At 35.6% G+C, this 16888-nt stretch overlaps 1 protein-coding gene across 7 annotated transcripts in view; it reads left to right on the forward strand.

Annotated features, from left to right (window-relative positions):
• Window positions 1–16888, forward strand: part of RNGTT (RNA guanylyltransferase and 5'-phosphatase) — a 250509-nt gene that overhangs the window by 16145 nt on the left and 217476 nt on the right. For all 7 annotated transcript variants that reach the window (XR_003429506.1, XM_027090771.1, XM_027090750.1 and 4 more), the window contains 4 exons: window positions 2986–3061; window positions 4243–4483; window positions 13541–13650; window positions 15229–15330. Coding sequence is in view for 6 of the 7 variants with exons in the window: in XM_027090771.1 (XP_026946572.1) it covers window positions 2986–3061; window positions 4243–4483; window positions 13541–13650; window positions 15229–15330 (529 nt within the window). In the remaining variant the exon portion in view is untranslated. The remainder of the gene's footprint in view (window positions 1–2985; window positions 3062–4242; window positions 4484–13540; window positions 13651–15228; window positions 15331–16888) is intronic.

Below are 16888 nucleotides of genomic sequence, written 5' to 3' on the forward strand. Positions count from 1 at the left end.
TAAGTTCTTTTTTTAAATTAGTTGATTGATTTATTTTTGGCTGCATTGGGTCTTTGTTGCTGCGCGTGGGCTTTCTCTAATTGCGGAGAGCAGGGGCGACTCTTCTTTGCAGTGCGCAGGCTTCTCATTGCAGTGGCTTCTCTTGTTGTGGAACATGGGCTTTAGGTGTGTGGGCTTCAGTAGTTGTGACTTGCGGGCTTAGTAGTTGTGGCCCATTGTATATTCTTGCCTCCTTTATCAAAGATCAGGTGACCATATGGGCATGTGTTTATCCTTGGGTTTTCTTTCCTGATCCATTGATCTATATTTCTGTTTTTGTGCCAGTACCATACTGTCTTGATTACTGTAGCTTTGTAGTATAGTCTGAAGTCAGAGAACCTGATTCCTCCAGCTCTGTTTTACTTTCTCAAGATTGCTTTGGCTATTCAGGGTCTTTTGTGTTTCCATACAAATTGTGAAATTTTTTGTTCTAGTTCTGTGAAAAATGCCATTGGTAGTTTGAGAGGGATTGCATTGAATCTGTAGATTGCTTTGGATCATATAGTCATTTTCACAGTGTTGATTCTTCCAATCCAAAAACATGGTATCTCTCTCCATTTCTCTGTATCCTTTTTAATTTCTTTCATCAGTGTCTTATAGTTTTCTGCATACAGGTCTTTTGTCTCCTTAGGTAGGTTTATTCCTAGGTATTCTTTTTGTTGCAATGGTAAATGGGAGTGTTTCCTTAATTTCTCTTTCAAATTTTTCATTGTTAGTGTATAGGAATGCAAGTGATTTCTGTGCATTAATTTTGTATCCTTCTACTTTACCAAATTCATTGATTAGCTCTAGTAGTTTTTTGGTAGCATCTTTAGGATTCTCTGTGTATTACAGTATCATGTCATCTGCAAACAGTGACAGCTTTACTTCTTATTTTCCAATTTGAATTCCTTTTATTTCTTTTACTTCTCTGATTGCTGTGGCTAAAACTTCCAAAACTATGTTGAATAATGAGCACTGGTACTTTCTTAAATTGCATATCATGGCATGACTTAATCACTTAATTGGCAATTATTCTTACATTTCCTATTCATAAAAATATTTAGTTGATCTTGCTATAGTAAAAATTAGATGCAAAAATAGTAGTGGTGTAGATGAGAAACATTTTTAGAGTATTTGTTGCTTAAATTGGTCTCAAATATAAAGTAGAAAGGAAATTTACATGTTGGGTTAAGATTTATGTTGAATAAAAATGTCTATTTACAGCTGACATCTTTGTGTAACTTTTGAGGCACGTTTTCTTAACAAAGCACTGGAGATGATGAACTTATAGAGTTTCATGATTATAGCAATTATCTCTAAGGGGTAACTTTTTCTGTTCAAGGCTGATCTCTTTATTTTTTATCTCTTTTCAGAAACTTCATTTCAGTTATATCATTGTTCTCTATTTCAGTCTCTGTGATTTAACCAGGTCCTTTTCAGCCTGTAAATATACCCAAGCCTCTTATATTAAAATATTACCCCTCCCTCCAAAAAACCCCCACACCTTTCTGTTTTATATTCCCCTTCTCCTTCCCAGTCAACTTTCCAAAAGATTGATACTTGAATCCATTTATTTTCTTCATTCACATCACTGCGATCTGGAGTCCTCCCTCTGCAGTCTTAAACAAATAGTGACTTTCAGTTCTAATCATTTTGTGACATTTACACAGTTGAACACTCCTGTCTTGGAACTTCCTCTTTTCCTGGTGAACATGACCCAGTGTTCATGCACTCTTTGTTTTCTCGACCCCATGATTGTTCATTCTTAGTCGTTTTTTATGCCCTTCCATCCGCCAACTTATTCTTGAAAGGTTAGTTTTCCTCAGATTCCGTCCTTAATTATTTTCTCTTGTTCTGTTGATACTTACCCATTCTCAGTGATTTTGCCCACACCACAGACTGCTTCTGTAGTGACTATATGCTGATTATTCTTGAATCCACAACTCCAGCTAGATCTCTCTGTGAAGCTCTTTACCCTTATTTCCAAATATTTGTAAGTCTCATAAGAACCTTAAACTCAGCATGTCCAGCTGTACTCATTGCCTTGCCCGAAAGACTGATGTAAACTCCTGTACTTCCTTACCTGGTAAAGGGGGCCATTGCCCAAATAGTCACCCAAGTCAGAAACCAAACTCTCAGTGTTGACAGTTATTCACCCCTCAGATTGCACATTCTACCTTAAATGTTTCTTCCATAAATTACTGGGATGGCTTCCTTACTAGTTTTCTTGCTTCATTGATGCTCCGTCTCTACTTTACGTTGAGCTGCCATTGAAGTGGGTTCTCTACAGCGTGATCATTTAATAATGTACACCAAGCTGTTTTTATTACTTTTCAAAGTAGTTAAAATGACGAAAATGCAGTCAGTTTTAGAATTTATGAAACTCATTTGCAGCTTTTCAGAATATAGAGGCAGGACCACACTGATCTTGAATATGTCCTGAAAAAAAGCTTAACAAAAATAAATGTCTTTTTCTCAGCAGGTTTTTCTTCTAAAAGTTCATTTTGGAAGATTACAAGCTAATGTAAAGATACAGTCAGTTGATTTCTAGAGAACTTTGTTTTTATCGTACCGTGTATCCATCAGTTTGTTATTTTCCGTATCTAGTGAAGTGTCTCGCGTGCATGTGTGTGTGCGTGCGCCTATGTTCTTTAGAGTTGTGTGTTTGATGAAATACCTCCTTATTTAAAATGCTTGGAATCTTTTAGTTTTAAAATAAAACTTTAGACCTTAGAAACAGTTGTAACTAATAAATCAGTATATGTTATATTTAAACTTATAGCTAGTGCTATAAGTTATTTTCTAAGCAATTTAAGCTGACAGGTTTAATAGTTATAAAAGAAGGCCAAGCTTTAAAAATGTATTTTATAAAATGATTGAAATGTTTTGATTGCAGGTTGGGGTTTTAAAGTAAAACGTAGCCTCTGAAGTGATTTATTAAATCAAAATTGTTTTATTTTTTAGGTGTTCATTGTACCCATGGTTTCAATCGCACTGGTTTCCTCATATGTGCCTTCTTGGTGGAGAAAATGGATTGGAGGTATTTGTTTCTTGTTATAATGACATATTTAGTAATTGATAAAAATTTTTTATTGCTTTTTCAGTTATAGCATTTTATATTGCCAGGTTTTTGGTGAAGTCATGAGTAATATGATTGATTCAATTGGTTCTCATTTTAGATTTGGTTAATCTTTCGAGCACCATTCATTACCTGGTGTTTTCTACTAAGTAGCACTTTTGAGTGCTTATGGATCCCATATACCATGCATTTTCTTTTCCAGATTTTTTTTCACATCTTACAGAATTATCAGAGACAAGTTCTCCCAATATTTTGTGTACGTTTTCACCTTGGAGGTTACTATTGTTTTTCTTTTCATTTTTAATAGTACCTTTAAAAAATACCTATTGAGTACTAGGAAAAACTTAAATGCTATACAGAAAAGGTATTTTGGGGGACAGAGTTATTCTGTTTAAACCAATAAGCATGTCTTTCTGAGCAGCTGTTATTTGTAAAGTGTCTTTTTAGATTCTGAGAGATTAGAGAATGGGATATTACTAACTGAATTTCCTCATTTACTTTGAAGGTCTTTACTTTTGTTTACAAAGTCTTTCACGCAGTAGATCCTTCTCTGAATATAATCAGCTGAAGTACACATGTGATTGTATATTTTCCTGTTCATTCATCCTTGGGGGTTCTCTACTGCATGCACTTGTAGCCCTGCCTTTCTGGCCTTTCAGATGCTCTATACGGTAATGCTACACGATACAGACTCCTATGTCAGACTCAGCCTATGCTTAGCCTCTCTCTGATGACCTGTACTCTTAATGCCTGGGTGTGTTGAAAGTTCCTGAAGAACCAGCATGCTTTTACTCTCTTTTCATATTGCTATTCACATTTCTTTGATGTTTTCGCTGAGAGTCAGACCTCAAACTTCAAGGGTTTACTTAAATTCCTTACAGACTGTACCCAGTATCGTCTATACACTCATTGCGGTTTACCTCTAGAGTTTTGGAAATTCCCATGTACTTATGTTAAAAATGTTTCAGAATGAATTTGTCTCTTAATAGATTGAATGCCTTGAGCGTGGGGACTGTGATTTGTCCATTTTAGAAAACCTCTATTATGCTTTGTATAATTGCCTTAAATGTAACAAGTGAATTTTAATAAATCTGCATAAATGGAGAGTAGTGAGGAAATTGCATGATGTTTATTTTCCATAGTATTGAAGCAGCAGTTGCTACTTTTGCTCAAGCCAGACCACCAGGAATTTATAAGGGTGATTATTTGAAAGAACTTTTTCGTCGCTATGGTGATATAGAGGAAGCACCACCCCCACCTCTATTGCCAGATTGGTGTTTTGAGGATGATGAAGACGAAGATGAGGACGAGGATGGAAAAAAGGAATCAGAACCTGGGTCAAGTGCCTCCTTTGGCAAAAGGAGAAAAGAACGTTTAAAACTGGTAATGTTTAAAAATACTATTATAGTCTTTACCTTTTCTTCTACAGCTTCATTGAGACTTATGCAAATGGAATGTTAACTGTGTTTGTTTAGCTAGATTTGTTAGATTATTTCATTCTGGTTATTTCCAAAGACTCTTTAATAGCCATGGATCTTTGCCTTTTCTATAAGAAAAGTTTCAGTTATATAAATTCATCCTGTTTTTGTTTCTTAGGTAAACCAAAGAACTCTTAGATGTTAGATTGAGAATTTATTGTTTCTTTGCAAACTGTTGTGAGATTCTAACTAAATATGGAGTGAAAATTTTTACTGATGCTTTACAAAATTGTCCCATAGTTAAAATAACTTTGCATATGAATTCTGCTCCTTTCCATGGGTGGTGTTTTCATATTTTTCTGTAAAGTTGAACTCAGAAGATTCTTATTTATTCTATAGCCAACTCCTGTTAATCTTCTAGAAATAAAAGGCCTAAGAAAAAACATTAGGCATTACCTTCTTTTCTCGGGAGGACAGGAGAGATTTTGAGAAGAAGATTGCTGGTTGTACTTGTACATACACAAGTAGATGGTGTAGGCCAAAGGGTAAAATCAGGGAAAGTGTGGCGGTAATTAATTGTTCATAAACGTAATAATTAAGGTGTGTGAGATATCATGGTTGAGCAGTAAATCCCACAACTCATTTATTAGTATGCATTGACTGACAGGCAAGGAAGAAAATTCCTTGTTTTATGTAAATAATAAAATACAGTTATTTAGGGCTTAAAAAAAAGTCTCTTGTTCGAAAAACATTGTTTTAATATGTATTTACACATTTCAAACTTCAAGACTCAGTGGCTAGTGAAAGTGTAAATTGTTTTGAAACATAGAAATAATTTCAAAAATAACTTAGTTTTTTACTCTAACTCATTTTCTGGACTAGTTTTTTACTCTAACTCATTTTCTGGACTTAGATATCTGAAATTACTGAATCACATACCTAGAAAAATAAGAATCACATTCTAAAGAAAGTCTCATAGCATAATATGACATATAGATGATTACCCTCTTATCACTTCTGTGAGGGAATTCAACTGTATTTTTTAAGAATAACATTAATCATGAGCATACGCTTAATGTATTTTTGAATTATGATCTAGTATTTGAATGTGTAAAAGAGTTTAAAACAAACATTACTGTTTTTACAAAATAGGGTCAAGTTTGCGGCATTTATTTTTCTTTGCCATCAGAAGGTATCTTAAAAATGACATTTATTTTATAAACTTAAGCACCATTAAATCCCTATAATTGCAAATGAGCTCCAGCAGCATTAAAAGGAAACTAGCTAAGAAGAGCATGTTTCTTTAGGGGAATAAATGACATATAAAATAAAATCCCAAACCTAGTTTCTCCTGGTTTGTTTTGTCAGTTACTAAGAGGGGTGTTTAAAAATTCCCCACTGTGATTGTGGATTTACCTATTCCTCCTTGTAGTTCTGTTAGATTTTGCTTTATATGTATGTGTGTGTATATATATATATATATATATATATATATATATATATATATATATATTTTTTTTTTTTTTTTTTTGTGGTACGCGGGCCTCTCACTGTTGTGGCCTCTCCTGTTGCGGAGCACAGGCTCCGGACGCGCAGGCTCAGCGACCGTGGCTCACGGGCCCAGCCGCTCCGCGGCATGTGCAATCTTCCCGGACCGGGGCACGAACCTGTGTCCCTTGCATCGGTAGGCGGACTCTCAACCACTGCGCCACCAGGGAAGCCCTGCTTTATATATTTTGAGGTGATATTTGGTTTATACAAATATGTATAAAAGATTATTTTATCTTTACAATGTCTTAACTTTTAGCATTGTAAAAGATCTGATATTTATATGGTAGTACAAGTGTTGTTTTAGATAGTGTTTGTATGGAAGACCTTGTATCTATCTTTTTACTTTCAGCCTTTATTAATCCTTTATTTAAGGTATGACTCTTATAAGCATCATGTTGCTGGGTTTTGTTTACCTAGTCATCAGTTTTTGCCTTATTGGAATATTTAGTCTATGTACATTTATTTTACTGATATAATTTAAACTTACTATCTCACTATTTGTTTTTTTTTGTTTGATTTTGTTTATCCCACTTGTGGTATGGTCCTTTTTATCTTCCTTTCTTGCCTTAAAAAAAAAATTAATTAATTAATTTTTGCTTGCGTTGGGTCTTCGTCATTGGGTCTTCATTGCTGTGCGCAGGCCTCTTATTTGGTGGCTTCTCTTGTTGCGGAACACGGGCTCTAGGCGCACGAGCTTCAGTAGTTGTGGCTCGCGGGCTCTAGAGCGCAGGCTCAGTAGTTGCGGCTCACAGGCTTAGTTGCTCGGCGGCATGTGGGATCTTCCTGGACCAGGGATTGAACCCGTGTCCCCTGTATTGGCAGGCAGATTCTTAACCACTGCACCACCAGGGAAGTCCTCTTGCCTTCTTTATGCTTAATTATTTTTACCCTTCTGTCACCCCAACCCATGCTTGTTATACATTCCTTTACTGTTTTTTTAGTGATTACCCAATATTTCAGTATGCATCTTTGACTGTTGAAGTCTGGTAAATGTTAGTACTTTTGCCACTTTATAGATAATGCAAGAATCCAAGAACTTTTGAGTCCATTCATCTCTTACTGCCCTTTTGGTATTGTGTATTTTAATTCTCTCTATACTTTAAATCCCATAAGACATCATCATCATCATCATCATTATATGGTTAATATTCATTAGCTATACCCACATATTTATCCTTTCTGGTGCTCTTCATTTCTTTGCGTATTTTTGTGGTTCCATTTGCATAGTTTTCCTTCTAACTGAAGCACTCTCTTCAGTATTTTCTTTAATGTGGATCTGCTGTGACACATTGTTTCAGCATTTGTGTGAAAATGTCTTTATATACCCCATGATTTTAAGAACAGTTGTTCTTCAAAATCCAGATTCTAGAATTCTGGGTTGGTATGTTGAAGATATTATTCCATAATTCATTTCTGTTGAGAAGTTACTTCTTTGAAGAGAATTTCTTTTTGGTTTTGATTTTCAACAGTTTTACTATGATGTTTCTACCTGTGGTTTTCTTTGTATTTTTCCTGCTTCCTACTTACAGTGATTCTTGAAGTTATGATTGGATTTTTAAATCAGTTTTAGACAATTCTTGACCATTATCTCTTCAAATATTGTTTTAGATTCATTCTTTCTCCTTTCTCCTTCTACTCAATAGACCTTTTAAATATTATTTTTTAAAATGTCTCATATGTTCTTTTCTATATTCTCCACTTTTTTGTTTCATTTTTTCAGTCTGGTTATTTTTTTTCTGACCTATCTTCCAGTGTATTAATTCTCTCTGTAGCTTTGTCTAAGCTGCTGTTAAATTCATCCACTGAGTACTTAATTTCAGTTATTTTACTTTCACTTCTGGAATTTCAGTTTGAGTATCAAAGTAACTTTCAGTTCTCTGCTGGAATTCTGCATCTTGTCATTTAGGTTTTTGAATTATTAAGGCTATTTTATTTTATTTTGCTTTATTTTTAAATCTTTTGGCCATGTGGCTTGTGGGATCTTAGTTCTCTGACCAGGGATTGAACCTGGGCCATGGCAGTGAAAACGCTGAGTCCTAACCACCGGACTGCCAGGGACTCCCTATTAAGCCTATTTTAAAGCCTATGTCAGATAACTCTAGTATGTGGATACCCTCTGGATCCTTTTTTTAGTTTTTCTTCTTGTATTCATTTGATTTCTAGTCAACTGTAGGGTTTTTTTTGTTTTGTTTTTGTTTTAAATACCTGGGTATTTCTGCTTACTAGACATTATGTATGAAAAATTGGGGAAATAATTTAAGGTTCTGCATGCTGTTTTCTTCCTTCAGAGAAGATTTACCTTTGCTCCTACACAGGATTAGGAATAGAACATCTTAACTCAGTCAAGAATTGAACTGTTTAGAAGCTAGGCTTTAGTTTTGGGGGGCTGGTCTGTTTTTGATTCACCCCAGTTTTGTAGTGTGGCCCCTTGGGAATTCTAACTGAAATCCTGGAGCATTAAGCAGGACCCCTCTCCTTGGTGACCTGAACTCCAATTTTTGTTTTCCCATTTTTGTGATAAATGCTGAAAGTTCTGTTCAGTTTTGTAGCCTCTCAGCTACCATTTTGGAAACAGTACCTTTAGAGGAAAATCCTAGAGGAGAAAAGCTATGCCAGATGTCTGTCTCATCTCTCAGGGCTTCCCTTCTTTCTGAGTTCTTGGCCCTTCAGGTCCTTACTGCCTTTCTAATTCTCTGATATCTTAAAACAGGTGCTTTTAACATTTTTGTCTAGCATTTCTCATGGCTGCAAAATTTGTCTAAATAAACTAGTCTGCCATTGCCAAAAGCAGAATGCTTACCTTCTTTGTTTTTGGAGAAAGTAGTTAGATTTGATTTCTGACTGACAATGCAATGGTAATTTTCAAGAATATTTGAGCTTATACTTCCAAAGGTAGAGTTATGAAAAAAGAAAATTCTGAAGCCTTATGCATTTTGGTAGGTTTCTCCTCTTTTCAAATCATAACTAGTAAATACTAAAATTATTAAATATGTTTTTATTTATGAAAATAATATACTGACATTAAAGAAAATTTGAAAACAAATAATCCTTCAACTTTTACCCTACCACTGGCATTTTTGTTATCTTAAAAGAATTTCTCCACAATTACTTACCTATCTGTCTCTTTAAAAGTGTACACAAGTGACATACAGATCAATTTTCTTTGTAAAATAAAAATGAACATCTAGAAGTATATAGGGTAAGAAGTGAAGTTTTCTCTTTTCCTAGTACATACAGAACTACCTCATTCTTTTTGGCTAGCACCGAAGAGAATAGTTTATAAAAAGCAAACAGAACATTTCTTTAGAAGACAAGAGAGGATATCAATCCATAAAATAATGGCAAGCTATTATGAAGAAGAACCAGTTAGAGACCTTAGAAATGATAATAATAAAGAAAAATGTCAGTAGGTGGGTTGGATAGCAGACTGAAGTTAGCTGTGGAGGAAATTATCAAGCTGGAAGATCTAGCTAAGAAATTCTTCCTGGATGTAGCACAAAAAGACAAAGAAATATGAGAAATAGTTTAGAGTTTTGTAGTGATCTATATGGATGATTTAATAGTATGAAAAGTCATAGAGGGGATGAATACAGTAAGGATATGAAGTGTCCATCTGAGGATAATTTTCTGTGGTACAGCAGGGCCAGGTCAGACTAGTGATTTTAAGCAGCTGGTGGGAGGTGAGAAAAAGGACACAGTTGTGTTAGGGGTCCTCATTACCACCTCTGCTTTTGGAGGTTCTCTAGGATTCAGCATATAGTTGTACTCACAGCTAAGATTTAACGCAGCTGTATACTAAGGATATCCTGCTGGATCATAAGTGACAAAGACAAGTGGAGTTTTGAAGAGTCCACGTGCAGGCTTCCTTATGCTCTCTCCTTCCCACGAGGGGTCGTACAGAGCTCACTCTTCCCACAGCAATGGAAATGCATCAGCGCATGTGTGATGTTTCTGTCTAGGAAAGCTCGTTAGAGTCTCAGTGCCCAAGGTTTTTATTCATGGTTGGTCATGTAGGCACCTTGTGCCTAGCGTGTATCAATATTCCAGAATCCCAGAAGGAAAACATTTGTTCAGCGTAAACTATTGCCTGTACAAATAGTTTAGGTGTGATGAACCAGCCTTATCAGCTGACTGAGAACACTGGGAGTCACATTCCCAGATGCCATCCAGGGGCCAACCTTGCAAGCAGTCCTATCATGTTAACTCTTACCTGCACACTGGTACAGACTATTCAAGTAGTTTGGTTATGAGCAAAATGGGTAACTAAGGGTGATTGCTTGATGCAGACATATTCAGAAAAGGCTTTTTAGTATGGAATAAACTCAAGATTATCTATTACTTGAGGATAAGGAGCTAGTGGAATCAATGAAGTTGAAAATAAATGAAATGTTAGAGGAATTAATGATAGAGCAATTTCTGAGGAGATTAAAGGGAATGAAGTTCAAGAGCAGATAGAGAAATAGGTCTTCAGCAAGAGGGGGGAAATCTCATCCTTAGCCCTGAGATTGTGATTTTTCCTCAGTAAATTTCAGCTGCCTGTGTGTGGAAGTGGAGATTAATGGTGGGTTCATACAAGGTCGGCTATATTTAGTATGGGTGTGATGGAAGGATCAGAGGGTAAAGAGTACAGAGGATATCAGGTGAAGGGTAATTGAAGTAATCAGTGAGAGGATCTAGGTTGAATAGGAAGTAAGGTCAGGATGGGGGAGCTGTTAGACTGGAAAGGGAGGAGTGAAGGATTGTTAGTCTTGGTGAAATTGAAAAGTGAGCTTAGTGAGAGTAAAAGAGTTAAGCTGTTTAATGAAAGAGGTCAGAAGAGCATATTGGTTTAGAATGTTGTGGGTACCCAGTCAATGTAAGTTGAGTTGATGAATCAGAAGGTGGAGCAGTCTGGAATGAGGATGATATGGCCATGGAGCAGGCTGTTCAAGTTAAGCACAGATGAGAGGATCATTAAAAAAGAAATTACAGGGCTTCCCTGGTGGCGCAGTGGTTGAGAGTCCGCCTGCCATTGCAGGGGACGTGGGTTCGTGCCCCGGTCTGGGAGGATCCCACATGCTGCGGAGCGGCTGGGCACGTGAGCCATGGCCGCTGAGCCTGTGCGTCCAGAGCCTGTGCTCCGCAACGGGAGAGGCCACAACAGAGGGAGACCCGCGTACCGCAAAAAAAAAAAAAAAAAAAAAAAGAAATTACAGAACTGTGAAGCTTAGGTTGTATGATGGGTCAGATTGTCTCAATGGATGTTAATGTTACCAATATAATGACAGAAGTTAGCATGGTGAGAAATACTGATGGTTTTGATGAATGTGCGGAAGTGACCAGAGGTCAATATATGAAGGATAGAGCATTTTATTAATTTAGATTATCTGGTTGCAAGTAACAGAAACTAACTCAAACTAGCTTAAGTAATAAGAGGAATTTACTATGAGTAAATGGGTGCAGCTCAAGCGCAGGAATATAGCTGATTCCTTGTTTACCTGGGAGATTTCTGATTCTTTGTTTACGAGGGATATTTAATGTCCTATGTCTAAGCTTATGTGTTATAATTTTCGCCACATGCGGAGATTTTCTGGGTCCAAATTCCAGGTTACCAGAAGAGAGAACCTGATAGGTTCAGATAGAGTTAGGGGTTCACTTATGCTCCCATCAACTTTGACTGGAGTGGCATGTTATCTTTCATGTCATGTAACATGGCTTGTGGGTGGGGAAGGCATCCCATCCACAAAGAGAGCCGTTGTGCAACCAACCACAGTGGATGTTTGCTCTACCTGACATCTAGCTGAGTGATGTAGCTGAATGAGTCTGAATGGAAGAGGAACTTGAAAGAGGCCGGGAAAGCGGTGAGGATATAAGAGAATTGTTTACACTACTACCATGGGACTTGGGCAGTAGGAGAATGAGTAGCTTTCACTTAAGAGAAAAGTGAGTGGTCTTCTCGGTGCAGAGCTAGCTTCTAGTTAAGACATGGGGTACAGGGTGTTCATGAAAAAGGTTGAGTTTACAGGGAAGGTTATTGGTAAAACTTAAAAAAAATTCTGTGCTATTAGTACCTTCAGAATAAAGATAACGCTTTCTTTTTTTAATTAGTATATACAAGATGTAATTTCATCAGGATATTGAAGTTATGAGTATCTCAATTACTAAATATGTTAAAAAAACTTATCCACCTGGTTAAGCTTTCCTTTGAAAATTTTCTTTAGTTATTATATTTAATGGTAGAAATGGTTCTAAAACAGGAATTTCATTGGCTGATAAAGAGAGGTTATGGTGTAATAGGAGAGGAATGGTATTCTTTGATACTTTGGCTTATGGAACCTCTCTTTAAGGAAAACAAGGTAGATGACATTTTAGATAACTGTAAAATATGATTCAGAATTAGGGGCAAAAAATAGTCTGCTGGATTGACTTTAGGACTCTTCTAAATTTGACAGGGATGTATGTGGACTAAGTATTGTGTTCTTTTTTTTTTTTTCCTTCCCAACTAGTTCAGTTTGCCAAATCCTTGCCAGAATGTTCATCATTGTAGCTTGCAGACCCTATTTTTTATTCCCGAATTACGTTAACAGCTAGAGTTGTTTTATAGATATTTCTTGAGACTGATGCCAACCCTCTTATGGGTCTCAAAGTAATTGAATCAAGACTATTTTTTTAGTCGTTAAAATTTCCAGGGGTGTTCTTTATTATTTGATATATAAATTCTCCATCTGCTTCACGTCTCTGTGATATTCTAAAAATATACTTGCTGTGAAATGGGTGAAATACAATAAGACATTTAATGTAGTTCTGAGTTAAAGAATTTAGATTAAAAATTCAGTGATGAGTAATATTTAGTTTTTATGTTGATACATCCAATGACTGTAGCTTAGCTGTTTTGTCTACTGTTATACTCTTATTCTAGTTTACAAAGGTACATATTGTAGGTTTTTATCTCAAAATCCAAATTCCATCAGTGACACAACTTCTCACCCCCTTCCCCAAATGAGACTCATTGGTGAATGGAGAATCATTGGTGAATGGTATAGTATAGACCTCAGTTCAAATTCTGTTTTTACCACTTGAATAAATTACATAAAATCTTTATGCCTCATTTAATCATTTGTGAAATAAATATAATGCATGTACTTTTCAGAATTGTTATAAGGATTAGAGAAACTGTTTGTAAAATGCCGCATACTTTGCCTGGCTCTGAGTAAATGGTAGGTAAGATATTATTGCTGTTATGATTACTGAGTAGTACCCATGGATGCTTTGACAGCATGATATAGACACTGGCCTGTATATGTACATTGAAAATCATATGCTGGATTAAGGAAAACTAGTGTACAATCCCAGGGGAGTTTGTAGAACCTCCTGTAGCAGACCATTTGTTGCATGTATTTGCTCAGATTTCTGAAAATAAATGTATCTTTCAGTCTGGTCTTTGTAAATGGATTTGAACTCTAATGTATTTTTCTTTTCCTTTTATTTTCAGGGTGCTATTTTTTTGGAAGGCGTAACTGTTAAAGGTGTAACTCAAGTAACAACTCAACCAAAGTTAGGAGAGGTACAACAGAAGTGTCATCAATTCTGTGGCTGGGAAGGGTAATAAACATTTTCAATATTAATTAAAGTGTTAAATAAAATTTATTCTTATTCTGCAATACTTAACATTAATGCAAACAGTGTCATAGCTTCTTTGCTCCTTGAAGTTTCTGTGTTTACACAGAGTTCTTAAAAACATGTTAAGCAAGAGTTTATCAGATTTTTCTCAAGATAAACAGTGTAATAACCAGACTTTTGAGTCAAAATTAGATGACTCACATGTCTTCCTAATGGAATAGAAAACTACTGTTGTCACTTTCTGGTATTTGTTTTGTGAGATTGATTCTACTGTTGCTGATTTTTTTATTATTATTAAAAAATATATATTATTGTTATTTTTTGGCTACATTGGGTCTTTGTTGCTGTGCGCAGGCTCTCTCTACTTGCAGCGAGTGGGGGCTCTTCGTTGTGGTGTGCGGGCTTCTCATTGTGGTGGCTTCTCGTTGCGGAGCACGGGCTTCAGAAGTTGTGGCATGCAGGCTCAGTAGTTTTGGCTTGTGGGCTCTAGAGCGCAGGCTTAGTAGCTGTAGGCGCAGGCTTAGTAGCTGTGGTGCACGGGCTTAGTTGCTCCGCGGCATGTGGGATCAGGGCTCGAACCCGTGTCCACTGCATTGGCAGGCGGATTCTTAACCACCGCGCCACAAGGGAAGTCCCACTGTTGCTGATTAATGTTTTAGTTGCCCTTATCATTTTATTAAGAGAGAAGAGGTGAAACTTGAATGTGCCTCATTTTCCAGTTTTTCTGTCATCAGAAACCTGGGAGAATCAGCTTTAAATATGTTCTGCCCCTTACCATGACTTGAAGATATTTGTCAGACATTTCATGGGAGAGGATTCAAGAGAGAGTTCACTGCTCGTTGCTCTCAGGTCTTGGTCTATGGTCATTTCTGTTGATCATTGCTATCTGTGGCAGAAAATTGTAATACAGCTGGAACATGATGAAACAGGATTATTGTTAAAAATTCCTAATATAAAGAACTTTTGGACTGGTATACATACAGATCAATAAACTAGAAATAATTTTAACTAAAAAATGTAAATGATGAAGTGCTATCAGTTTTAGTATTCTGTTAAACCCTTGTCAGTGTACTTTAATCTCGACCTGAATTTCTCCTGTTCTGTCGCTTCTGGGTATCTTTTGAGGAGAAACTTGCTAACCCTGCAAAGTTATGCCAAGCTGGCAGTGTCGTGATGGAGGAATATGGGATCTAGAGCAATGTAAGATAGTCAAGGCAAGATTTAAACTTCTTCCTGAAGTAAAAGACTTGTAGATATACAAAGACTTGTAAACAGTATGTGCTTTACTGTTTAGATCATGTGTATTAATATTTAAAAATTAGTCCGATAGTCATAGTTTGCAGTGGCAATTATGATCCTGTTAACTTGAGTTCTAAAATGTCCAGAAAATGATAACCTTTTGGTAGCATTTTTGTGAAAGCTGATATTATTCCAATTGACATTAATCTCATGATAGGGAAAACATTGTGCTAAATGTGTGATTCAGGTGAGCTTGGTTTAAGGCATGTATTGCTTTGTATGGACACCAGCCATAATAGTAATATAGTGTTCTTCTTTAAGGTCTGGATTCCCTGGAGCACAGCCTATTTCCATGGACAAGCAAAATATTAAACTTTTGGAGCAGAAGCCATATAAAGTAAGCTGGAAAGCAGATGGTACGCGGTAAGTTAGATTTCTTAAAAAATTGACTAATAACCCGAATGCTTGAAGAATATTGCTTTGTTGTTAGAGAAGGTTTGTACTCCTGGGAGTGACTTGAGCAGCAAAATAAGCATGTTTCATATATCATATAGTTTTTGTTTTGTTAGTATTCTTAGCTGTGTACTACAATTGTAACTCTCATTCTGCTTAATTTTTGGTTTCAGAGTTATGTTAGTTTGACATGAATCTATACCAAATTTAAATCTGGAAGTATTTTTTCTTAATAATATTGTGCTTTTTGGTATGCTTGCTGCCTGCCACCTTGTCTTTAATGGTGTTGGACACTTCTAAAATTAACAGATGTATTATCAGTTTATAATCTAAAAATTACCAGGTCTCCTTGATTCACTCTGTATTTTGTTTCTTCGATAATTTTCTTTTTCTCTTAATCCTTGCTAATACTTTTTGTAATTTTATACACTCTTAAGGTCGTTGTATTCTTATAACAAAGCTTAGCTTCAAGTTTCATATTCCTACATTTAAAAATATTTATTAGTATTAAAGCATAAAGTTGCTTCCTCAATAACATTAAACTTTTTCTTTCTCTTTTGTAATCCATTTTTTATAGCTTTGCTATATTATTTATTCATTCAGCAAATGTTATAATAATTGAAATAACAGATTAATATAGAACTCTTATTAACTTTTTCATAATGAAGAAAATGTTTTAGAATAATTAGGAGTGCATGTATATATATGCATGTATGTATATATAGTATATGCATATATGTATATACATACATGCAATGTATACATATATACACATATATGCACATATATGTACATATATAGATATTAATATAGAAGTCCTATTAACTTTTTCATAGTGAAGAAAATGTTTTAGAACAATTAGGAGTGTATGTATTATATATACAAACACACACATATAATTAGAATAATGAGGAGTGCATGTATATATATACGCACATGCACACACATGTATGTACACTTTAGTTTTTTTTCCAGATTTATTGAGATATAATTTGACATGACATTATGTAAGTTTAAGGTGTACAACTTGTTGATTTGATGCACTTATATATTGCAAAGTGGTTACTGCTGTAGTGTTAGCTGACATCTCTTTCACTTCTCATAATTACCATTTCTTTTTTGTGGTGAGAACATTTAAGATCTGTTGTTGTAGCAATTTTCAAGTATGTAATACAGTTTTTTTAACTATAATTACCATGTTGTGCATTAGATCCTCAGAACTTATTTGTCTTATAACTGGCAGTTTGTACCCTTTGACCAGTACCTCCCCATTTTCCCCACTCCTTAAGCTCCTGGTAACCACCATTCTAGGCTCAGTTTCTATGAGCTTTTTAGATTCCGCATATAAGTGATATCATACAGTATCTGTCTTTCTGTCTGACTTATTCCACCTGGCATAATGCCCTCAAATTCTATCTATGTTGTCACAAATGACAGGATTTCCTTCTTTCTCATGGCTGAATAATACTCCATTGTGTATATATATCTATATATACATATATATACATACCACATCTTCTTTATTTAT

Source organism: Aethalodelphis obliquidens, unplaced genomic scaffold, assembly GCF_003676395.1.
Source record: "Aethalodelphis obliquidens isolate GAN/ISIS:26980383/991018 unplaced genomic scaffold, ASM367639v1 scaffold3, whole genome shotgun sequence".
Classification (NCBI taxonomy): Eukaryota; Metazoa; Chordata; class Mammalia; order Artiodactyla; family Delphinidae; genus Aethalodelphis; species Aethalodelphis obliquidens.